The sequence below is a fragment of the Drosophila ficusphila genome, unplaced genomic scaffold (assembly GCF_018152265.1).
Source record: "Drosophila ficusphila isolate 14025-0441.05 unplaced genomic scaffold, ASM1815226v1 contig_198, whole genome shotgun sequence".
In the NCBI taxonomy this organism is placed as follows: domain Eukaryota; kingdom Metazoa; phylum Arthropoda; class Insecta; order Diptera; family Drosophilidae; genus Drosophila; species Drosophila ficusphila.
This window is the reverse complement of record NW_025064092.1, coordinates 13,447,595-13,473,339: the sequence shown is the minus strand read 5'-3', so window position 1 is coordinate 13,473,339 and position 25,745 is coordinate 13,447,595. Positions and strand designations below refer to the sequence as shown.

At 42.6% G+C, this 25,745-nt stretch overlaps 3 protein-coding genes across 3 annotated transcripts in view; all 3 read left to right on the top strand.

Moving 5' to 3' along the window:
* The first annotated feature begins 12,668 nt into the window (after positions 1-12,668).
* LOC108097380 (vanin-like protein 1) lies at positions 12,669-14,863 on the top strand. Its single transcript, XM_017199631.1, has 4 exons — positions 12,669-12,745; positions 12,819-13,458; positions 13,756-14,482; positions 14,542-14,863. Exons 1-4 carry the CDS (start codon positions 12,674-12,676, stop codon positions 14,771-14,773), a joined length of 1,671 nt encoding a protein of 556 aa, XP_017055120.1. The 5' UTR covers positions 12,669-12,673; the 3' UTR covers positions 14,774-14,863.
* Positions 14,864-15,341: 478 nt separating this feature from the next.
* Positions 15,342-17,330, top strand: LOC108097362 (vanin-like protein 3). The gene is made up of 2 exons (XM_017199606.1): positions 15,342-16,046; positions 16,211-17,330. Exons 1-2 carry the CDS (start codon positions 15,356-15,358, stop codon positions 17,074-17,076), a joined length of 1,557 nt encoding a protein of 518 aa, XP_017055095.1. The 5' UTR covers positions 15,342-15,355; the 3' UTR covers positions 17,077-17,330.
* Positions 17,331-19,508: 2,178 nt separating this feature from the next.
* The window catches only part of LOC108096997, an 84,326-nt gene continuing 78,089 nt past the window's right edge, over positions 19,509-25,745 (top strand). The window contains 2 exon segments of the mRNA XM_043207577.1: positions 19,509-19,541; positions 20,496-20,668. The gene's annotated coding sequence lies outside the window, so the exon portion shown is untranslated.

The window sequence follows — 25,745 nt, the reverse complement described above, 5'->3', positions numbered from 1 at the left end:
GAATTATGAATTTTCAAATTTCCACAAATGGGTTTGCTTAAAATTGACCAAAATGCACTAATTCTCAGTCCATAACTTTTCTAATTTTAATCAGATTTCGAAGTGGCATACCTCTAAGTGTTAGTAGTTTTTTTCTCTAACAAACTATATCATTCGATTTTTTATTTAATTTTTAATTTAATTTTATTTTAGCGGTGCTAAAGATGGGGTTTAAATGGAAATGAAATCAACTCCGCTGATTGTAATCTATTTGGCCCCTTCTGGCTTTATTTTTCATTACGCCCCCCCCTTGGCACTCGATTTGGTTCTTAGGCAAGCTTTTTTGCAGCAAAATCAAAAACTTTGAGCCCTCTCCGCTCGCCCGATTTTTTGGAGGGTGGGTGGTGGCACCACGGATGCTTCGGGTGGCGGGATGCTGCTGCGGCACCTGCCACTTAAAAATTCCACACGGCTTCTGTTACATTTTGATTTATTTGCTGAAATTTATTGTTAAAGTGAATGGAGGCGCAAAGTTGCCAGTGAGATGGGGCGGTGACGGGGAGTTCGAATGGTGGGTGGGTGGTTGGGTGGTTGGCTGGTTGGGTGGCTATGTATAACAGGTGGTGAAGTGTAGGTGAAGGCCGCCGTCGCGCCCATAAAATATATCTGGTCCTGCGGAGTGTATGGCTTCGCCTTCGGCCGATTTCCTGGGCCGCCATCAATCGGGAGGTCCGGACGAGGAAGGATTCTCAATCAGAATCAGTTCCAGCCATTGACACACACACACACACACACACACACTGGTACACTGGTCGCCGTATTAGGATCTAACCGCATTTTGAGCTCGGAACCATTTCGAATCCCAATCTTCTGGCTGCACTGGAAAAAACACGGAGTAGATTCGACCCAAAAATATAAACGTTCATTTACAATCGAAGTTTATTATCAGATTTCTCTTGAAATGTCTTTTCTCTTGAGGAATCAGCAGGTTATTAACATTATATTTTTGGCGTAAACTTGTTTAAGCTAACCAGTGTTCTCGGTATTTTCTGGCTGTGGAGTTCGCCCTTCCCCTCTCCATCACCTCCCCGAGGTCTCGGGCAGAACTGATTGAATTGAATATCAGTTTTCAGCTGCCACAGCTCCCCAGAATGCCACGTCGCATTGGCAGCCAAGAAGGCTCGTTCGTTCCTTTGGCGTTCTGGCTTGCCATTTGAATTTGAATGGAAATGATTTCACTTGATTTTCATATTTTTATTATGTTCCCTTCGGGCTCACCTGGCACACACCATCGCACACACACATCCCCGGAGATTCCCCCTCGTCGCCATCGCACACCACCGCACACCCGAGCGCCTTTTTGACTTTATTAAAATGTATTGTAAACACGATTGGGGGAAGTATGTTTCCTTATTTGCCAGGCTCTGCCAGGCTGCCCACAAAATGCAATTTTCTAATTGTCTGCAGAATTTGGCAAACATTTGCGGTTTTTAAGTGGGCAAGCAATCTCCGACTTCATTCAATTTGTACGTATACGTAATACGTACCATAAGTTTCTATTCGCAAATGTCTTATTTATTAACAGTTTCATGTATTTATTTAGCAAATATTTAAGTTGTCGGACATCAACTCTCCGCAATATTCGCCAAACTCCTTTTGTGCGGCGCTTTCCCATTGATTTGGGAGCCGCGCTTTTCTTTTTGGCCACTTGTCCACGCAGCCAGGACACAACCGCCCTGCTCAGGTATGTATATTCACTATATAAACGTACATCTATACGTGTATATACACATGCAGATGTATAATTTAGCAGGAGTTGGGCAGGACGGGGCCGAAACAAAAATATAAATAAGAAAGAATATGATTACGTATACGCAACGTGGAACTTCTTTAACTTCAAGTGCGTGAGTGCGTGTGTGTGTCGGTGTGTAGCGGTGTGTGTGTGTGTGCCTGGTCATTACGCACGTAGCCTTTGTATGAATGGAAAACCCATCCCCTCCCATTTTTCTTGCCGCATCGCTGAGCACATAAAAATAAATCAAGTTTTTCTTCATTTCCTTTGCTGTTCGTCGACTTTTCCTCTTCGTTTCTCCCCCTGGCTTCCCCGACATCGCTTTGTGTTGTTTGTGTTTTTTTCGTGCCTGCCATATGCCTTTTTTTAAGATTTTTACTTTCAGTGCCATTATTGGGGGGCGGGGAAAGGGGGAGGGGTTACTGCGGGCGGGTATCACACAGGTGGAGAAGCTAACGACGCTGCTGACCGCGTGCGTCCTTAACGCGTTTTTTATGCTAAAACTAAATGAAGTCAAACACGGCCAACTCGAGCAGGAAGCGAGCAGGAGAAGGGCATGCAACAGCCAACAGCCAACAGGTAACAAAGTTGGCCAACAGGAACAGCATAAGGGACAACACACGGGCGATAAAGGCAACGGAGCGGATGGCTAATATCTGAAAAATAATAAAAAAAACGACACGGACAGGCAAACGATAAACAGGACAGACTTTGCAGTCCCATTAAATACCAGCGACAGAATCAAAGCAATCTGTCTTATTAGCGTTTTAATCCTTACTATCTCTCAAGTTCTTTCTGAAATTGCAGGATAATTAATTGCATTATTATACTATATTAACAGACAGTATACTTTAAGCTCGAATATAGTCTCGGATTAAACTTTAGCTCTTCCACTCCGTGTACACGAAAAACAAAAGACATCATCATCATCATCGAACACAAAGAGCGAAAAATACAATAAACCGAGCGCAACAGCCGCAGCAATACCAATAAAAGTATTCGTACGACGGACAACAAAATCTCAATTAATTTACATAAAAACCGCAAAAAACGGCGACATATTAACCATTACCATAACCAGAAACAAAGGCAGTGGCAGGAGCAACAGGCAACGAGAATTCGGTAAGAGTAACAGATGAGTAAAACGATGCCATTACGATGCTTGTCCTTTGATCATCCACAAAAAAAAAAAGAAAATGTATCGCAAAACTAAATAAAGTGATGAACGCAATCTGGCACCAATTACCAAGTATTTATTTTTGAAAACAATCAAGCCCCCAAATTGCAAACCATATTTAAAAGCGCTTCATAAAAGGTGTGAATAATAATGTGGAAAATGATTTAAGTTAATAATACATTTTTGTTGCGTTCGTCAAATGTGTGGAAATTGAATTGAAAAGCTTTTTATTGGCAAGGCAGGCCACGTCGCCCCGATTTCCAACCCGTGGCTCACCTTTGTAATTTTCAGCATTTTCAACACGTCAACGCTACGTGTTGATGATGCTAACAATTTTCCATTTCCATTGCAGCAGCAGCAGCAGCAGCAGCAGCAAAAAGGCCGGAGAGCGGGTGGTAAATTCACAATTCACTCGAACTGCAAGCCAGTCCGGCGCTGTAATAATGCCATTGCCAGAACTTACACACGATTGCACTGCGAGCGTTTACATTTCATTTCCTGTTGCATTTTATTGCTGACTTCGTAGCGGAAGGGGCAGGTGCAGGGGAAGGTGCAAGGGGCAAGGATCTAATCGGGTTATGCCACCGGGTGACTGGTTGCATCGTGACTACCGATTAGCCGTATTCCGTGTCGCCGAAGCATGATATACTTCTAAGGGAGAATATATATTCATGAACAGAGAGTTTCCCGATGAAAAATTTCGAATTTTCGGAGATGCTTTATTGCTATATTGAATATTTTAATTGCTTTTGCACGGCCTCCAGGTCATCACTAAATTTTAAAAAATGATACTCACTTCGCTGGGTTTGGAGGCACTGCATCCTGGAGTCCAGTATAAGCAGGAAGGGATCAGCATCACCTGTATTAAGAATAACTAAAGTTATTAATCGCAAAACACCATACCAAGTCAGGTGATGATGCACTGCATCCTGGAGTGGAGTCCAGTAGAAGGCATCAGCAGGAACCACTTCACAAGCACACGCACACTTCCAAAAACCGAAATCAGTTTCTCAGAGAAACTGCCGGTCATCCCGGAGAACTGAGGAATGGGCCGCAATCAAGCCCTATCCCACTAAGATTCAGCCAAAACACGTTGGGAATTATAAGTCCATCAAAACGTTAAAAATTTTTAATTATCATCGCCGATGACGTGGCGACGTTTAATGTTATTAACATTACATTTACATTATATTAACATTGAAAATTAAAATTAATGTTAACTTAATGTTAACTTAATGTTATCTAACATTTTTCAGGTGTTAATCTTGCAACTTACAAATTTCTGTTGATTGTTAAAAATCGCATTATTCATGTTACATTTTCCATTTAGCGTGTTAATTTGCAAAAATAGAAAAATAAAACCAATAGATCACAAAATCAAACATTTTTGCAATGTAAGCCATTCTTACTAAAATGTATCTTGTTTTCAGACAGACTTATTTCGATTCACTGCGTTCCCAACTTCTGACTGAATTTATAGTACCCTTTGCTCTGCCAGGGTATAAAAAGCTCTTCGTTGAGGATAGAGTATATTTTTAGAGCCACCGATTTGAACTGTCGGTTATTACTTTATTGTTCTATATTTATGCATGTGCAGTGGCTGAAGTGTCCTTCGAACTTCGCACACATACACAGAAACAGATACACAGATACACAGCAACAATGCAGCAACGTCCTTGCTCCTCGATGGCATTGGATTCCCCCACCAACCAGCAACCAGCAACCACCAGCCAACCATCAACCATCCACCACCCACCACCCACCACCCACCACCCACCAGCCAAAAAGCAGCCCACATTATTTTCATATTAGTTTTGAAAGCGCATTATGGGCGGTTGGCCCCCATTACCCATTTAGCCGGGTTTTCGGCATGTGTAATGGCTCGCATTATTATCCTCATTTCGGTGTCCTGTGGTCAGCCCAAAATGGAAATATGCAAATGCCAGGCGGTTGCGAATTCCCCGCTACAGATACAGATACTCGGTACAGATGCACAGATACATTAACAGATACGGGATACAGATGCGGCGAAATTCGACCGTCCGCTAATCCCCCAGTCTGTAAAAATCGAGGCCAGACATATTCCAAGGACACTGCAAAAGGCCAGGGATCAAGGACCAATTGAGTGGGAGAACAATGGAGCCGAGGTAAGTGCAAATGTGCTGGTTGAGGCGAAACGAAAGGTGTTAATGGGCTTTCGAGTGGTAACGGAGCACTCTAATTACTTCTGGAGTTCTCTCTATTTTGCAAATATTATATAAAGCAAGTTGAGTGAGCCAAGTAAGTCCCGCAAAAGGCAAACAAATGCTGATCAATAATTCAGAGGACTCAAGTTTAAGTTGTCGAAAGTTGTGTCATCGCACAGCTCGGACTCACTTGGATGCACAACAATCCCAAGCAAGTTTCCCTATATACTATAGTATACTATAGTATACTATAGTCCATAAGTATTTTTGTGCTCGGCCTTTGGGTCAAATCAAGCGTAAACTGTCCGATAAACCGATAAACAAAACAATTAATTGCATTGTGCCTGGCCGATGTCCTTTTCGGGACCCTTTTTAATGACTACTTTACACACACGACTTGTTTTTCGGCATGCGATTTATTATCATTGGGTTTCGGTTCGGGCTTGGAGCTGGAGCTGGGATTCCCCTTTCGCCTTTTTGGGGATGCAAATGTCTGTCGTCCCCCCGACCAATCGAAAACTGCTCCCAAAGAATGCCATAAATAAAGACGAGCACGGCATACGGCATACTTGCCCTTTGAGTTTTCCTCTGAGGAGTGCGGAAAGCCCAAATGTATGTATGAAAGATGCTCATATACGTACTATATCTGCTTCGAGGAGGTGGAGAGCAAGCGAAGTATTTAATAACAGTGGCATGCCGCGAACTACGTTCCTACGTTCCTCAAGTTCCTCAATTCCCGGCCAGCGAAATTTGGCCAAATCGCGGAAAACCTGCAGGTAAAACGAAACGAAATCCCCATCGATTAATTCCGGGAACAAGTTTTTTTTTCCCATCGGTAACTTTTGCAAATGCTTTCGTTGTCTTGACAGATAACCAATTAGAAATTGTTTTGATTATGAAACTTTAGTGCGGATGTCAAAATCAAAGTTTACTTGCCAGCGAAATAATCACAGCACTTAATTGATTTTACAAAGTTGCGAAAACTAATTTCGCTCGAGCTGAATTCCGGAATTAATGCCAGAGAAGCACAAGTGAAACGAAATCCTTAAAGCTAATAGTCCGCCAATGGATCCGTATTAGGATACACTCACTTAAACTTAGTTGCAACTAAGTCGATAAAAAATGCCAGGAAAATAAGGAAGAACGGAGCGAAGGTTGCGAATTGAATAAAGAAGTGACACAATCGGCAAGGATTCTGGCGCTGATACTTCCGGCCAAAAAGGCATAACTGCAGCTAGTCTTCGTCTGTTTGTCTGCTTGTGTGTGTGTGGGATTTTTCCTCTGCGATTTTCCGGCTTTCCTCGCTTCCCCTTCCCCCCTTCGCCCCGCCTGCGTCCTCCGTATTGCCTATAACAAGCCGCCAATTACGATAGAAATCTAGAGAATGTGCAAAATCGAGCAAAAAATTTGCGACTATAAGGCGAAAACAAATTTACATGCAAATCCATTTCAGCCATGGCAAGGACACGCCAGGAGCCAAAATGGCGACACGCTCCCTGTCTGTGTGACTGTCTGTGTGTCGGAGTCGGAGTGTGTGTGTCGGAGTGTGTGTGGGCGCGACGGTGTGTGAGAAATTCAGCCAACAAATTATCTCAATTTAGCATAATATTTACTGAACTGCATTGAACCTTAGCCAGCCAGAACGACAGAATGCCAAAGGGAAGTTGGTAGGTGGAAAGTGTAAGGTGGAAAGGGCGGTGGAAAATGGGGGGGGGAAAATTCGCAAGAGCCAAGAATTGTGGGTGTGGAGGGCTCAATGCTGGCAATTAGAGCTGCACGACGATCGTGATTGTAATTGCCAGCTCGTAATGTTCAATTGGCCGCAAGTGTGGCTTTTCATTGGCCTTAAGATAAATGTGTTTACTGTGGGACACTATTTTACTTTAGATTTAAGATTTTATCACGCCTTCTATTTCACCAGTTTTCACCAAATAAATCGAAACAAAATCATCCTCACAAATTCCTAACACCGACAACTATTTTTTGGCCTTTAATTAAATGAAGCGAAACATCAAATGGCCGATATATTTTATTTGCTCTCAAAAATGTATCTTTTGTTCAATATTTGTTAGGGTTTAATTTGTTCCCTGTTGTATGCATAAATTTTCTTCTCTTGCATTGCATTAATAATTCAGTGAAACCAATACCCAATTATTGGCCATGTTCCCGCGTTTCATAAAGTGCATATTGCGTTCGGAGTGGCGTCACGAATCCAGCACCGTGGGTGGAAGAATGTCGCTAAGAAATTGAATTGAGTCTTAAGTCCTCGTCCTGCTTCTGACTTACAGATGCTGCATCCTGCGAGGCGCATTCACCTCCGCATCCTTTCCACGGATTCACCTGGCTGTCCCAGGCATCCATTTCATGCATGGCGGTCCGACATTCCCCTCCATTCAATTCGATTCGATTACACGGCACCCGGAGTCGCAGTCGTTCGATTCGATTCGATATCAGTCAAAGTAATGGCGCTTGATTCTGTCTATTGAAAAGTCCCATTGCTGCCTTGCCCTTGGGGGGAAAAACTGGGAGGGAGGTGGAAGGTGGCAAGCGGCAAACTTTCATTTTGGCTCCATGCATTTCGCTGACATTGAAGGAGGTGCACGAGATCCACGAAAACTCGCTGGTTGGCCACCAGAAATAAGAAAATTCCTAGCGTTCCCCCACGAAATTCTCTGGTGATTTGAAGTCTTTTGGTAAGATGTCCTTAAACTATTCCTCAAAAAAGAAAACTATAGCCAGACTGGAAACCAATCAAGGTTGCAACTGCAACTCAGGAAATTTGCATCAGTTTTGGGATCCCAGCTGACCCAATTATCCAATTTGGCGTGTCCAATCGATTCGGGACTTTCAATTATCACAAACCTAATCCCGCTTCGCAGCAGATTCTAATTCGACAGATAGAATATATTGCCGGGCGAGGTGTTGTCCTGCCAAAAGGGACTCGCTTTCAATTTAAGTCGCTCGTACGACTCTTCTTCCCCTCGGAGCTTTTTCAATTTACTAACGGAAATCCAGGCAGTAAAGCGCATTCAATCAACTGCTGCTGCTAACTTTGTTGTGAGGTGGGATCGGTCGGTCGGTCGGTCGATGGCATTAAATTTATATGTCAATAAATCTCGAAGAGCAGAAGGCAAACGCCAAGTCATTGGCTTTTGCGGATGTGTGAGTAGTGCAGCTGGGAGGGAAAGTGGGGAGATGGGAAGCTGGGGAGCTGGGAAAACTTATTAGCCGCCGCGTTTAAGGCTATTAAACCGAGCCAGGTGGTGGGAGGTCGTGCCACATACACGGCTATAAATCAGAGGCCTGACATGGCCAGCAATATGTACCTATAGCCCACAGGGCTTCGCAGGGGAAAGGGTGGAAGGGTGGAAAGTGGGAGGGAAAGTCCAGTGACAGTTTGCCGATACAAAGGATTAACATAACGGCTCAATAGCACTGAACCTCTGCTTAAATTTGACAAATTCCCGTGGCTTGTTGTGTGTGTGTAGGAGTCACCTGTAATGCGAGATTTGATTAAGTGCTCACGAATGTCCTTCGAGGACTCCCACTGCTTACCAGAGTAGTTTAGTATTTAATCGGTTTCCTTGTGCAACCCATTTAAATTGCAATCCTTTAGCTTTCATTTCTTTTTTCTTTTCTGCGATACTTTTACATAAATCCATATTTCCGGTGGATTTCACAGCAGTATCACTTCAATTCAGCTGCATGCCACTTTGTCCTTGGTGATTTCATGTTGCCACAGCAAGGAGCTAATCGCACACATGTAAGCACATTTCTCAAGCTTTTCCATCCTTCACTCGTGTGTGCTCGTTTGAGGATGTGGATGTGTTCCTTTGTTGCTGGTGGATACAGTTCATTTTCGGAGTCCGTATGTGCGTATGCGTAATATTTCGTCACTGGTTTTTGCGGCAGGCTGTGTGCGATGTGTGTTTGCCGGATTTAAGCGCTTGTTATTAATCAGTCAGTCAGTCGGCTGGCAAGCCACTGACCCACTTCACACCCTGTGCCGCTCTTTGGCGCATCCTGCTCTTGGCATAAATCTCAGACAACGCGTCGTATGAGCGATGTCAAATGCAGGCGAGCCTGGGATGCCTGGGAAGTGCCGCCCCCCCAACCGGTTGGCCATCATTAATAATACTTTTTAGTTTGCATACCAGTGCGTGGGTGTGCGGTGTGATGTGTGTGGTGTGTGGCCCGCCTTTTTGGCTAACAAATTGCCTGGCTCAGGGCACAACAAAATTGCAATTAATCAAGCAGACAAAAATCTGCCCCAAGTCCCAGGCAAAGCCCCACTTCTTTCGTATGATTTCGTGGCCTGACTAATCAATGATTGAGGGCGCATCCACTTCTAGTCATCGATAGCTGGAAAGTTATCCTGCCAGTCGAGAGTTCTGGCCTGGTGCTTATCCGCAGAAAGGAATCCCGAGGACTTAGCCAAAATGCCTAGAAAAAAAGAGAGGATAAGCATAAAAGGCGACCCAAGAAATTAAATTATTTGTTGGCCAAGGCAGACGAGGAAATGGAGTCCAGGAAGGAGCTCTAAAAAACGAGCCTGACAACAAGGCCATACAGATTGCACACACGTGATTACGCTGAGAGAAAAGCCGAGGTACATTTCACAAGTTTCGTGACCGAAGGGTAAAGTAATAAAAAGAAATTGATTTAAAAAGCTCGAATTATACTTGAGTAATTCTGATGATGATATGGGGCTTTTCTTATTGGCTTATCATTTGAAAACTGTAGTAATTTATCTCAGTGCATAAGCCCATATTTATGTGTGTCGTATGTATGTGATGGCTTCGTTCGTCTGACTGGGCAACAAGTGAAAATCCATTTGTTAGAGGAAATCGTGCAAAAAGCTTAAATACGAAGCTTAAACATAAGTAGCAACGAATGCCGCACACACACCCTCGCACACACACAACCACCCCTTGAAATACATATGCGCACATATGTATATGTGTATGTGTATGTATATGTATATGTATATGCATATGTGGAGCAGGCCAAAAACTAAATGAAGCTGCCTGCGTTTTACCTTCGATGGGGGTTCACTCTAACTTTTTACTCGGCTTTTACCGACTCTGCTGTGGGTTCATCTGCACGGGAAATTCATTCTTTGGTCTCAATTCTAAGAGTGAATTGTGTGAAAAGGCTCTTATCAAAATTCTCAATAATTGTTTTTAGGAGTAACATTCAGCAATCTGTGTCTTTGTTGTTTTGTTATGGTTTATTATTAGATTTTTGTCGCCAGTAAATAAATTAGTATACGGAGGCGTTTATTTGCACTGGAAATTCATTCTTTGGTCAATTCATTCTTAGATTGTGTGAAAAGGATCTTATCAAAATTCTCAATAATTGTTTTTAGAAGTAACATTCAGCAATCTGTGTCTTTGTTGCTTTGTTATGGTTACATTTTGGATTTATGACGCCAGTAAATAAATTAGTATACGGAAGCGTGTGCGATATTTGTAATGTCTTGGATTAAAATTGCCTAAAAATATTAAAAAAAAATATTATTATAAAAATAATATTATTAAAAGGTGTGGAAAAGAATTTTCCTTGAAGGGTATACAGTTATCTCCGCTCTCACAAAAACATTTTCCTTCTACCTTTTTGTGCTTTCTTTCCTTTCTTCCCGTTCTCCCTCGACCGCTTCTACCGTTGTTGTTGTTGTTGTTGTTGGGACTTCGTCTTAGCTTTTAACGTGTTTTACCGTTCGTTTCTTTTTGCGCATAAAATGAGCAGGTAACAGGTTTGTTCGAGTGTGTGTGTGTGTGCGTTTGTGTGTGTGTGTGTTTGTGCATGGTTCGACTCCCTTGGGTAAATTTTCGTATTTAAAATATATGACCAAGAAATTTTCAAACATTATTTTTTAATTTTATTTTTTTCCCGACCCGCCGCCCCCAAAGTTCTTGCGCACTTTTCTTGCCGCAAATCAATTTGCCAAAAGGGGAAGAGGAGAACAAGGAGCACAGCGGAGCGGAAAGGATTGCCAAGTAGACTCTGTTAGGGGTGTTCTTCCCGAATTTATGTTGCATGCACCCCGGACGACGGGGTACTTTCGTGGAGTGGAGCGCAAGGAAATGCATTAAGTCCCGGGATGGAACGTTTCGGATCTGCGTTTCGGATTGTCCTCAGCGAACAAGGTGGATATACTCGTGAATGTTCTTAAACTCTCGTACAGAACAAGAACCACCGAAAAGGGAGCCGAAACCCCGATAATGCTGAAACTGAGGCAATGATGTCGACTGGGAACTTTATGGCGCAGATTGCGGCCTAAATTAGCTGCTTGATGGATCTGACGGATAACTTTGGATATCACTTAATATAAGAAATACAACAATTGAAAGATAAGCAAGGTAAAGTGGGCAGAATGTTGCGGGCAAAAATCCTACAACTAAATTATAATTTATCCACAATAGAATCCTGGCATAAGTAGTAGAAAAAACAGATAAAAATGAAGTCAAGTTGTTTTTGGATACAGTCAGATATTCCTTAAATTATCATCAGGGGCAAGTATTCGAATATCGCCTGCCGACTTAGCATAAATCCCATCAACACATTTACGGCACGTTTGAGTAATAAACACAATAGTACCTTCTGATAGAAGAAACTTGCCTATGCAATAAAGATAGAAGACCCACAATAAAATCCTAGGATACACTAATTAAGAACTCTCTGCCGATTTATTTCGCGTTTGCGGTAATGGATGGTAAACATTTGATGAGGACAAATAAAAATCAATGCTGTAAGAATCGAGAGAAATCAGTTGATTTATTTGCAGGGCGATGATAATGAAGCGGACGGTACAATATAGTATATCGCAGTCGAACAGAGAGAACATCGAACCTGGATAGTCTGGGTGCGGCGATAAGGCTGGCGCAAAATAGTTGGCCACAGCGCAGCCAGTCCAATGTGCAAAGAAAACAATCACGCTCACGGTTAGCGGACATGACTCCCTGAAAAAGCCGACCCGAGAATAGCCCACAAAAATACGGCCAAAAGCCGATCAAGTGCTGCTATTCTGGCGGGTTTGGGGATTTTTTGGGTTTAAAATGTCCAAAAAGGTCAAAGAATTACATTTTAATTGATTAAAACGCTAAGGCTGTCACTTTCCTAAAAGTATTTTGCTACTTATAATAATTATCTTTAATTTAGTAAGAGTTCAGAGGCTTCATTTTCAACTAAAAAGTTTTCAGAGAACTGCCACTCCCCTTCAAGTCCTTTGTGGTTCTAAGAAAAAGGTGTTGACTAATCCATTTCTTCAATTTGTATTCCTTTGGCGAACTGAGAAACCTTTATTTACTGTTTCTTTCTGAAAATGCAAAATAATATCTTTTCTATTTTAACAATTAAAATCAATTGATATGTTCGATTGTAAAAATGTTAAACAGAAATGTCAGCACTGGAAAGAGCGAACCATTGGCAGATAAGATTAAGTGGTTCTCGGCCATAGGTGCCCCTTCCGCGGGCTCCTATAAAAGCCCCGATGTCTGAGGCTGTGCCAGTCATTAGCAATTATCAGATTACTTAGAAATGGCGAGTAATTGGTGGCGACTGCTTCCAGTGGGCCTGTTCCTAGGGCTAATGCCTGGCATGACTCAGCAGGTGGGGTTGCGCGCCATCGCGAATTCGAATTTCGCCAATTCGGAAATGTTTTGATTGTTTACAAATTTTGCAGGCAAGCCTGCTCGACACCGATTACTATACGGCCGGTGTGGTGGAGTTCCGCCAGTCGATCCTCAGTTCTTCGGCCTCGGACTCGCTCGAGGGCTACGTGGAGATAATACACTCCGAGAACGCCAGCTCCACGGACATAATCGTCTTTCCCGAGAGCACCCTCAACTCGGCCTCCTCCACGTCCTTTGTGCCCAATCCCGACGATCGGATTAGCCCCTGCTTGAGTGACCCCAACGCCACCTACTACGAGGAGTTCCTGGTGACCCTGTCGTGTGCGGCCCGCAACGCCAGCAAGTACATCGTGATCAATCTCACCGAGAAGCAGAAGTGCGAGGATGTCCCGGAGGACACAAGACCCTGTGCCTCGAACGGTCTGAATGTGTTCAATACGAACGTGGTCTTCGATCGCCAGGGAGTGGTGATCTCCAGGTACCGAAAGGTGCACCTCTATGGTGAGGCGAAGAACAGCACCTTCGTGCCAGAACTGAGCACCTTCGAGACGGACTTCGGGGTCACCTTCGGGCACTTCATCTGCTTCGACATCCTGTTCTACACGCCGGCACACCAGCTCATCGTGGAGCAGGGAGTCACGGACTTCGTCTACCCGGCCATGTGGTTCTCCCAACTGCCATTCCTCACAGGTGAGACACGGACACAGACACGGACACACCAACCGAAATGAGATAAAGAAGGTGGGGCTGGTCGTTCCCTTATCGCGACAATCGATCGCTAATTGATGGCTCTCGCCACCTCTCGAGATGAAGTGCTCTGAACCGATTATGCACTGGAAAAAGCGTTCGCTATCAGGTTGTAAAGTCTTCAAAGTCGTTAAGGGCGGGCCATAAAGCAGCGAGACGAAGCCATTTACAGTGGGATCCCCTGGCGTAAAAATCTGAAAAGAAGTGACAACTGATAGACTTTCGGCTTCTCTTCGACAGCTGTTCAGACCCAACTGGGCTGGGCCTACGCCAACGATGTGAATCTGCTGGCCTCCGGGGCCAGTCGGCCCTCCATCGGGAACAGTGGCTCGGGCATCTATCACGGACGGTCGGGCAGCTTGACCAGTGTCATGAGGCAGGACTCCGGCGAGCGGAGCATCTACGTGGCCCAGGTGCCGAAGTACTCCCGCAGCAGATCCCTTCAAAAGCGAGTGAGGAGGAGCTTGCCCGAGGTGAAGTCCCGGCAGGCGGCGTCGACAACTAGTTTCTACATGAAGAGGGACTACCTGGAGAACTACGAGACTGAGTTGCTGCAGTTTGAGGGAGTGAGTGGCACCGTCAACACAACCCTCTGCCAAGGCGGCTTCTGCTGCAACTTTGATCTGGCCTGGAGGTCCCTGGGAAGTGCGGTGGAGAACGGCAGCTACTACAGCTACCGGATGGGAACCTACGACGGCTGGCGCAACGAGCAGCGAGTGGACGCCAACTACATCCGCAACTGTGGACTGTTCGCCTGCTCCGGAGACTCAATCGATGATTGCGGCACCCTGTTGACGACCGAGGACAGTTTGCAGCAGCCCCGGGTGGCCTTCACGCGTCTGGCGATCAGGGTCAGCTATCCGGAGTCTCGGGAGTTCCTTCTGTTCCCCAGCACTGTGCTGGACACCCTGTTGCCCCTGGAACCCAGCCAGTTTGAGATGTCCCAGCAGGTGTCCCCTGAAAATAGGTAAGCCCCTTTCTTTATAAAAAAATATTCTTACGTTTTTGGAATGTTATGATCCTTAGCCACGTGTACGATGTTCGCATTGCGCTCAAGGAGTCCCAGGAGGTGAGCAACCTACTGACTTTCGCCGTCTACGGAAACTACTACGACAATGAGTGTACTTTCGGCGAGGGAAGTGAAGAGCAGCAACTGGCCTGCGGTTATAGAAGTGGATCCATGGGACTGACAATCCCGGCCGGATGGCTACTGATATCGCTGGTGGCTCTGGCCAGCATCTGGACCCCAACTAATTAAGATCAGGGAACCTTGGTGACTGTATCAAGCCACAAATTCTAAACACATTTTTTTTTGATATGAACATTGATTATAAAATACAAACTCAAGAACAATTATAAAGTGTTTTTCATTGAATTTGAGCTTTAAATCCCACAGGTGATTCAGAAAAACTAGGTAAAGTGCTTACTAAATGATGGCTCTCACCAAACTCTTGAGATACCATGTGTTCCCCGGTCAATGGACAAGTGGGTAAAGCCATTTAATCTGTGTTTGCCACTTTAAATCGAACTCGTGGACAATTTTATAAACTTATTTAATAACTATATTAATAACTATAAATCAGAAATAATGAAAACCTATTATTATCACTTCTAAAAAGTGGTAGAAGACTTGTCCGCCCAAAAGTCTACTTCACCGATCGGCTTTAAAGCTTTTCACGTGTATTGGCGCTGATTAGCGATTGGGACGATTAGAGTGAGAATCTAGCCATCTCGCAATCAGGCGATAGCTGATATGGCTTGACACAGAAATGTGTATATGGAATAAAACCAAACCGGTTGGGATCAGTCGGCTTCTGATCGTTGAACTTTCAGCACCAAGATGGCATGCCTCCGTCGCTTTCTGTGGCTCCTCAGTGTTTCTGTCTCGTTCGCCGCGGCCAACAATGCATTTTACACAGCTGGTGTGGCGGAGTACCGTCCAGAGATAATGGGTACCTCGCAACACCTGTTGGAGTCCAATTTGGAGGGCTATCTAAAGCTCATTGCCTCGGCCAATGGAACCACGGATATTATCGTCTTTCCGGAGGCCACTTTAAATGGTGTACTCACACTGACCGCGGTGCCTCAATTCACCGAACTGAGTTTGTGCGAAGAGCAGCCTGGAGATGACACCGAAATAGCTCCTTTTTTAAGGCGTTTGGCATGTGCCGCCAGGGAATACAACACGTACCTCGTGGTCAATGTGAAGGAACGCGCTGTGGAGGAATGTCCTTCGGAAAGTACCTGCTCCAATGGCGGCCAGGTTGTTTATAACACCAACGTGGTGTTCGACAGGCAAGGAGCTGTGATCTCGCGTTACAGGAAGTGGAACCTCTATCTGGAGCACTCGACCAATCGCACCGAGTTCCCCGAACTTGCCACCTTTGCAACCGACTTCGGGGTCACCTTCGGCCACTTTATCTGCTTCGACATGCTCTTTTACGAGCCGGCGCAAGACTTGGTGGAGCGATTGGGCATCCGTCACGTGATCGTCACCAAAATGTTTAACTCGGAGCTCCCCTTTCTCACAGGTAACGTAAATACCTTCGTAAACTATAACGTAGCCTAGAAATTAGGCCATAAACCAAGAATTTTTTTTTTTTTTCTCTTTTTTTTTTTTTTTAATTTTTTATTTTTTTATAATTAATAATTTGTAATTATTTTATAATTAACACCTCTCGTTGCTCCCATGCAGCTTCTCAATTCCAGCAGGGTTGGGCCTGGGCCAACAGGGTGAATGTCCTGGCGTCCGGAGGAAGTCTTCCGCAGGCGGGGATCAGTGGGAGTGGCATCTACTCCGGTCAAGGAGGCGCTCTGGCCCGTCTAATGATCTCGGATGCTGCAGAAGGTGAGAGAAGGTTGCTCCTGGCGCGGGTTCCCTTGAATCCCGAGGAGCAGACGTCCTCGAATGAGACTTTGGAATCGGGCGAGATGAGTCCTACGAAGCTGAAACTTCTGCAGCAACCGGAACTGAAGAACTTCACCACCTGGGAGTTGCCTATGGTCACCGGCAGTTCGGTGAACAAAAGGATCTGCCAGAAGGACCTGTGCTGTGATTTCCAGGTCAGTTGGAACTTGGAGGGGGCCTCACCAGGATATAACTATCGACTGGGGGTTTGGGTGGGCGAAAGGCGCTATGAGGAGGAGCAGTACAGTTCTATTCGCCTGTGTGGCTTGTTTTCCTGTCGCGATTCCGATGTGGAAAGTTGTGGGCTAATCAGCGAGCAGCAAGGATACAAAGTAGTGTTCACCGAAGTTCAGATCCTTGGGGAGTTCGTCCGAAAGCCACGACGCCTCATTATGCCTAGCACTCTCAGCTTCCCCGACCTCTATGCCCTGCAACCATCCCAACTATCTTGGTCGTCGGAGGAAGCGGATAACGTAACCCTGATTAAGATGGAGCTGCGACAACCACATAACCACCTAATGACCTTCGCCATATACGGCAACTACTTCGATGAGTTTGCGAATGGAGGGTCCACCACAGTCGAGGGCAGCAAATTGGTAACTCTGCTGTTTTTGCTAATTATGCCGTTTACGTTGACGTATCTCATCCGATAATAGCTGAATCAAAATTACTCACCTATTTATCTTACTAACGAATTAATCAACACTGGTTGAAGGCTTGGTGAAATGCTTTTGTAACATTTTGTTTATAAAAATGTATAATTTTGAAAGATTAGTTTATAGATATAATTTCTATTAAATGCTGGCAAAACTATTAGATATGGACAAGTTTATTCACTGTCAGTCATTTCTCACAAAATTGGTTAAGTGCTCTGTAATAAATCAAGAAAGCGGTCTATAAAAATTTAGATTTATTCGAGGGGCTGTCAAAACGATTTGTTTCTCTTTGTCGCCTGGACTCATTAAAATCAATGCGTGTATGCGTGAGTGTGTGTGTGTAAGTGTTGCATTTGCTGCGGGATGCACTTTATATTTGCCGTTGCTTGTGTAGTTGCCCTTAAGCTGGCACATTGTAATTAAGTGCTGCTTAAACAGACACACACTAAAAAAAATTGTGCGAACAAACACCCAACAAAATGTTTTCCATTTGAAAATTGCTAGATTTTTAATATCCAATAAATAGTTCCTTCAATAAGTTTTTTTCAGTATACAACTTAATACCTTTACTAAATAATTTTTGTTTTTCAACAAAAAATGAATAAGAGAGTTTGAGAATATTATCCCATTTTTTTTTTTAACACAAAACCGGTCAGAGGTCTCTATAACATTTAATGTTTTTCTTGCTGTCTATTAAACCGCATCACGTTGTCTAGTTGGTTGCCTAATTTATGGAAATCGAGGCATCGGCAATGGAACGGTGTCAAGTTCATGTCATTAAGGTGTAATTAACAAAAATTAGTTGCTGCTTAACGGGACCAAGAGCAATCCACCCTGAAGCCCCCCAAACATCCCGAAAAACCTTGCAGTAACCGCTCCCCTTCTCCCCAAATAAGAGGCGCCTAAGTGAGAGCAACAGTGTGCTGGCTGGAAAAGCAACAGCTAACGGAGATGCCACCCTCCCCCAACCGAAAACCCCCCACCACCCACTCAATTTAGCAGGTGAAGCAACACATGAAGCTCGCGTCGCTGCTCGCGTCGCAGTCGCTTTATCAGCCCGCGGCGACGTCAAAAACCGAGCAGCGTCGAAAGTTTTCATTCATTTCAACTGTTGCTTTCCACTTGTTAGCACACGAGGCCGACTGGAAGTTTAAGGAAAGGCCGACTGGAAAAGCAGCACCCCAGCAACGAAGCGCTCTCGGTGGAAAGTCTCCATAGAGAACACCTGAGCACAGTGGGGGATTTAATTATCTGTATAATAAAATATAATGAAGTTGAAATCAGCATTAGTTTATGCCAATCAGATTTTTAGTTATTACAAAACATATTTAACTGTTTGTAACTAAAAATGATTATATTAAGCATGTAAGTTTTTATTTTAATATATATTTAATATAATAAATTATTATGAATGGATCTGAATTTTTATTTAAACTAAAGACTAAGATGACCACTGTGGGAGGTGCGTAGGCTGGGGCGTGTAGAGTTTTCTTTAGGCAGCGTGTAGACTGCGTTATATGTATTTGCCTTGAATTATTCAAGCAGATATGTTTTATGAATCAGGATGAAGCCGCTGCGCTTTTGGACGTCCATGCTTGCGAAATGCAATTAACGCAAAAGGACAGTCAGCTGGCAGGCATCCGAACTTCCATATAAAAATCCTTTTCAGTCGATCGTAGAAGCATTAATAGGAGGAGCTGATATTTTAATTTCTGCGGGATATTTTTTTGTCCTAATATAATTGTATTAATTAGGGAATACGTTGACGGCATTTAACTGTTAGCATTCCACAACTGTTTGGAGAGTGAAAAGAAATGAGAGAGGATGGAAGGGAATGATCGAATTCCCATAAGCCTCACTGCGTGTCGGTCTTATTCTCTGCATTTCTTATCTTAGTTCGTTTTAAAACATAGGCGCGTGCGCATCGAAAAGTCAGTGGTGAAATGCCTTTTTTGATTTTATGTGTGTGTGTAGAGAGAGGTGATCTGCACCTTGACCGAAGAACTGTAAAAGAGATGCTTATCTTGAGTTTGAGCTAAAAACAATTTTAAGGCGCAATACCTTCTTATTTTCGGTTTCCTTTTGGTCGTCTTGGATTTCAACTGAAGAGCAGGTAAAGTTTATAACAGGTAACTACAAAATAAAGAGTAAAGACCCTACTGGCCCCAGTTTCATAAATTATACTGACCCTAAATTGATTTAAATATTTGTATAAGCCATTTTAATCGTAAGTTTTGGTACATTTGGCGAAATATATTGGTGAAGTCTCCCCTGAGTTTCCGATTCCGGTCTGGTGTTTCGGTGGTGTCCGTTCGTGTTCAGTCGTTTTCGTCCGTGTTCGTGCACGTCGCTGCCAGCTTCGCCGCCGACGCTCTGCTGCTCTGCCGACGCGTTGCGTGCTTTGGCAAACGTAACAGCACATTCTGCGGAAGCTTTCGGCGCGTGTAACATCCAAACATCCAGTAGGCGTTCAGCCTCCGAGCGGATAACACTGCGTTGTTGTAGTTCTTGGAGTCCCAGCGATACGATACACACACCACCCATTTAAACACACACCCATTAAATAAAATACCAGAGAGCCAGCCATACCAAAATCAACACTAAATACCGTTGGCATTCAAGTTTAAAATAAATGAAAATAAATTAGTGCGTGTCAATAAAAAAGTTAATAGATTTTTTTGCAATTTTTTTAAACTTTTTTTTTGAGTTTTTCACGTCAAAAAATATATAAAAGTGCCTTACAATACAACAAACCACAGATCTTTAAAAAAGGTTCTAAAAAACTGTATGGCTTTAAAAGGATCTGAAGTGGTTTCCCTCTTTTATTTAAGTTCACATTCAAAAAATACGAACAAATCTTTTTCGTTTATTGTTATCATTATTTATCTCAAGAAGTACCAAAAAATTGTTTTCAAATCTTCCCATTAAAAAGGTGCTTGAGTTTTTTTTTTAATAATTAAAGCCTTAAAATAGATTCTTTTTCCGTGAACATTTTTTTTAGCAATATCTTTTTTTAAAGTTTTCTAATATTGACAGAAAATCTTGTATGATTGCGATGGAATAAATATCTAACGGTTTGGCGCGACATATTGTTTTAAACTTTATATTAATGTAAATTGTTTAATCCCGATTTGTGTTTTAATGAAAAGAGTTTTTGTATTCGTGTTTGGAATGTGTTTTTCTCGGTAGCCCAAGGTATTTTGGCATCGAACGCCGACGGGCGATTTACAACAACAAAAATTAACAATAGTGGACTTCCTGGGCGCGCAACTTTTGTTTTGAAACTCAATATAGTTCTATATATGTATGTTTAAATATGGCGATCTCTATCGCACACGTACACACATGCTTCCTCACACCCCTATTAAAAGCCCAATGTTTGTTTTTTTTTTTGGTTATTGTTGTGACTTTGGCAGAGACACCAGAAAAAAGACAACATCAAGCTGAACGCGAATTAAAAATTCGAAAAATCCAATATTAATATTGAAACAAAGCGAGCGAAAAGTTGTTGGAAAGCAAAAAGCGGAAAAGGAAAATCACAAGGCAAACAACAAGTTTACAAGTAAAAAGACCTTCGGAACAATAAAAGGTGAGTGAATTTGCAAATATAACTTGATTTAAAAAATATTGCGCATACGCAACGTAGGTTGGTGGTGGTTTTAAATGCCGAAAACTGTTTAAAAAATTTCAGAGATTGTGTTTGCAAAAAGAATGTGATAATAGAATCGACTTTGCATGTATCTCGAGATGTTGTTCTGGAAAATTACGCATACGTAGCGTTGGCTTAATGGCTTTAAGCAAAACGTTAAGTATGTAACTGATTTTTTAATCAAATATGTTTTTAGAGCGAGTAGGTAACAGTAATATAATATAAAGTGAAAGGTACATTAACATTAAAGCAATAATTCTCTTAAAGATTGTGCGCTGAAATATTGTAAACCACAACCTTGATTTCACAGTTTTTATCGGCCTTTTAGTATTTTCCTTGTGCCTTCTGTTTGCCCGATGCTTTCTTAATAGTTTCCTCGGGCTTTGTGAGCCGTCGAACCGACTGTTTACAATTCGATTTTGCATTCTTTTAACATTCCCATTTCTCACTCACTTCTTTCTTAATTTTTTTCGGAACTTGTCTTCACATTAATTGTTCATTGATGTTTGTTCTCTCATTCTCCAAATGATTTTCCCTTGGCTGCTTCCTGTGATTTAATAGAAGTAGAGTCTTCTTGGGTAAACCAATGGATTTTTCATTAACCGCGCGCCGAATCAAAGTTTGCCAACTGTGCGTATGATTAATATCTTAAAATATGCGCCAGATTGTGGAGCGAATTATCAAAAGAAAAAGTTTGTCGGAAGAGGGAATCGGATCGGGGCACTGGACATGGGCTCATTGGAAATGTTTTTTCCTTAATTATTGGCCAAACGGCATTAAATTTTCAAGTATTTACTAAAGCTTAACAAAACACAAACACAAAGCGAACACATTTTCCTCGATTTTCCTCGATTTTTCACTAAATAAATATGTGTGTATCTTTGGCTGTACATAAGATTATCGAGTACTGGAGGCATTTGGCAATTGGCAGCTGTTCGATCTGTATCTGTATCAATAAAATGCCCTCTCTCTTTCTTTCAATTTATTCTCTCCGATTTTCTCTTTATTTACTTGTCCGGATTTTGCTAAATGAATTGATTATAAAGACCATTGGGGGGTTGGCATATGTCTACACACATATTTTTATGCACATATCTAAACAATTAGCAAACAATTTTCGTTTTTTTTTTCGGTCGACCTTTTTTTTTTGTTGTTTTTTTGCCTTATTTTTTCTGCACTTTCTTGGGTTTTTCCTTTTCTTTCAGTAAATTGAATTAACGCTAATTGTAATTGTGAATGTAAATGTAATGCGCGAACATCAAGCGAGATCTGAAAAACAAACACACACACATGTGGGTATATAGAAAATCCGGACGGACTGAAAATACGGACGGATCTAGACAACCGGACGGACATGTAAACAGAGGCAAGCCAAAGGTAACAAATGGCTTTTCAAATAAATTAGCGGGCGGCTATTGTAAACAGAGACAGACAGAGAAAGAGCAGCATACTCTATATAGGGATAAAGGCGAGAAAAAGAGAGGGCTAGAGAATGCTAGAAAGAGAGAGAAACTCACTCGATACGGCCAAATGGAGATGGAATTTGTGACCAGCGGGTTGCCCAATTAATTACTGCATTTTGCATGGCCAGATAAATCGAAAATAGTTTTAATTGATATCATGCAAATATGGATAATCATTTTGAATGTGTTTTCGTTTCGCTCGGTGTTTAATTAGTAGCGCAATGTTATTCAAGTTGACCAGTTATATCGCTTCATTCATTGAAAGACGTTAATGGTAAATGTAATCCAATAACTGCAAAATATTTTAATCTTTCCGTGTTAATTTTTTATCGGTTAGGTGGGGTTAAACCTAAATTAAAGAATGCAGTTTTGATTTTATGATGGCTTTATGATCTGCTGCCATAAGGGCTTATTTGATATTGCAAGGGGTAATATTTTTTTGAGCAACCCTCGCAGAAAGGGATTGCTTGTGAAGGGGATTGCAGCAGCTTTAACCGGTTGTGACTGGTTTATCGAAATTCTCATTTTTGGAAACTATCCGCACTGCACCCACCCGAAGTATTTGCATTAAGCGTCCATCGACAGAGGGCAGCGTTCATTAATTATAAAATTACAGTTTGCAATGGGTATTTAGGGGGTAGTGCGATTGGGAAGTGGTTGGGTGGTTCCATGGGTGGTGGGTGGTGGGTGGTGGTGCACAGACAGACCATTCCGCGATGCACATGGCTTACGGGGGAGCACTCAGCTCATTCAATTGCAAAGCAATTCGTGGAAAACCCAGCCGAGTGTATCGGTGTGTGTATGTGTGGGTGTGTGTAACTGAACTTTTGCATTTGTATGCGTGTGCCACTCTTCTTCTTGCCACTCTTCTTTTGTGCTGTTTGCTGTTTGCTCTGCCCCGCGTTTGATATGCAAAATTCAAAATGTTTACCTTGAAATATGCCATGTCACTTTGCAAGCGATGCGAGTTGAATACTCGATGGAGCACAGTCGGAAAGAGAAAGAGCATCGGGAAGAGAAAGGGACAGGGCTATATGGAGATAGACAGGGATAGTAGGCACATTGCTGAAATGCGAAATACTCATGCACATTGTGCACATTATGCTGCCTGACAGGTGAACTGCACAGGAACCCAAATGGACGAACACTTGGAAAAACTCATCTGTTAAGCTGAATAAGAATAGGTTTTCATATTAAATTATAAACTTAACCTTTTTATTAATAGTATTTCAGACAATTTATTTTCTTTAGTTCGACCTGCAAGACTTCTTCATTTTGTGAGAAGAATACCTCCTGATTTTCAAACATATTCCTTATTCTTTCTCTGCAACCTGGCTATGGGATTTTCATGAGCTTCAGTCGAACGGTCTCCGGTTAATGAGAAAGGCGGTCGAGGAATCGGGGCGTGGCAACTCGTAGCCTGCCACATTTGATGAGCTGCTCTGCGCTGCCCGAAGTTTCACCAACGGTTAAGTTGAATGTTGGAGGTCACCGGAGTTTCAAGGGGAGTGTTGTGCCACGTTACTGGGAGTTCCTCACTTATTACCAGGTATGGTCAGTGGCCAGTGGATGGCAAACAGGTCAGGTAACACGGTCACTGTTGCCTGTTTTCCGTTTTCCGAGCGACGTTTCACCTGTCATTTAGCCCGGCATGTGCGATGATCAGCTTATGCGCTCATGCGGTTGCAGTTCGAATTCCTCAGACTTTATCTACGAAATATTTCTGAGAGAACTCGGAATAATGTTCAATGTTTTTGGACAGGAATATAACACTTTCCTACGACTTCAAGGTGCTTAAAAGCAGAGATTTATAACCTATCTTCTTATCGTTATGTTTTACTTAAATTTGTGTTAATAAATCAATGCTGATAGGTATATGCCCAATAATGTGAGACAGCACCTGAAATCAATGAAATTGTTCTGTGCCACATGGCACGCCCAACCCGCCCAGACACTTAACCTTCGACCTGGCTGCATTCCTCCTCGACCCACCTGCCACCTGAGTTAAACTCCATTTCCGGACAATTTCAACTTGTCTGTGGCAATTCAATATGGCAGCAGCATTTCCGGCTTCAGGTTTCTGCATGCAGCTGGGCTTTTGTCATTGCATTTTCCATGATGCGTTTTCCCCTCAATCTCTTTTGTAGAACATTTCCTTGAAATTACCACATGCAATTACATTTTCTGTTTATTTGCGGCTTCGTCTCCAACCGAAGGCGCTGGAAAGTTTTCTTTGGGCGGGGGAAAACCTGTAAGAAGACTGTGGTAGGCGTTAAAAATGGGCGCTCCAAAAAGAGGAAGAACAGACAGGCCAAAAGGAGCTTGTGGAGCTGCGCGTTTTGTTAACCACGAATACATTTTAATTAGCAGCTAAAATATTCAAACTGAAAATTGCCCTTTGCCTGGAAGGCAACCAAGCACCCAAAACTCCTACTCCACTCTGCCGGCCCCTTCAAACACCCAAAACACCCAAAACAACCACCAACCGAAGCCACCCACTCACCCACTCATCCACTCACCTGTGCCTGTGCTTGTGTTTGTTTTTGTGTGAGCCCTCAGCCCAAAAAGTTTGCCAGCCTCAGCAGTAACAGCTTCCACAGACACAGGGAGAAATGTATAATAAAATGTTTTTAAAGTTTTAAAGCTCAATATGTGTAGTTTAATTCCCAAAAAACCTAATCTATTTAAGAAAACTACTGTAGTGATACAATCAGGGTGTTTTCTCTTCCGTGGTCGCAGCAAAAGCGATCTTTATTTCATAATCTCTGTTAATACTAATGTTAATTCTGTTATTTCACAGTCTCGTATGTGCAAGAGAGAGACGTACATACTTAGAGATGGGTTTACATGGTGTTTCTTAAAGGAGTAAGGGGGACATAAAGGATGACTTAACTTAAGGAATATATAATAACGTTAACTGCTTATCAAGCAGTGCTTAATAATAGGTATATGTACATAGGGCTGCTTGCTACACTACATACATATAAACAATTTTATATGTGTTTTTGTTTGTGGTCTATTTACCCTTAATACTTCACACCTTCTTTTTCTCTGTGCAATCCCCTTGAAAATGACTATGAATTTTACAGTTTAGAGAATACGAGAGCGGAAAAGAAAGTCCGAGGTTGGGGGAACCTTTTCTCGAAATTCTTGTGAAAATATGTCAGCAAAAGATGAAGGAACAAAACCGAAATTGTATATATACGTATGTATGTATGGTATATTCACTGGTGCATATTTACGTAATAATAATTATCATAAACATAATTTTTAAAGACTGTCTGCAGTTTAAAATGTTTGCTGCCCACGGCGGCAAGGGAATTGAATGAAATGAAATTTTTAAGTCGTTGACTGCGCGGCCCTCATGAATTTTTATTCAAAAAAATCTTCACATTTCGAAAAAGTTTGGCGCCCGAGCGAAAGTCTGGAAAAAGCGTATGAAGTTCGGGGAATTTAAATTGCAAAACTGCGGTGAGGCGGTGAGGTGGTGTTCTTCCAGTGTCGAAAAATGCTAATTAATTTTATCTGCTGTGCAATGAATAAGTGACAACAAT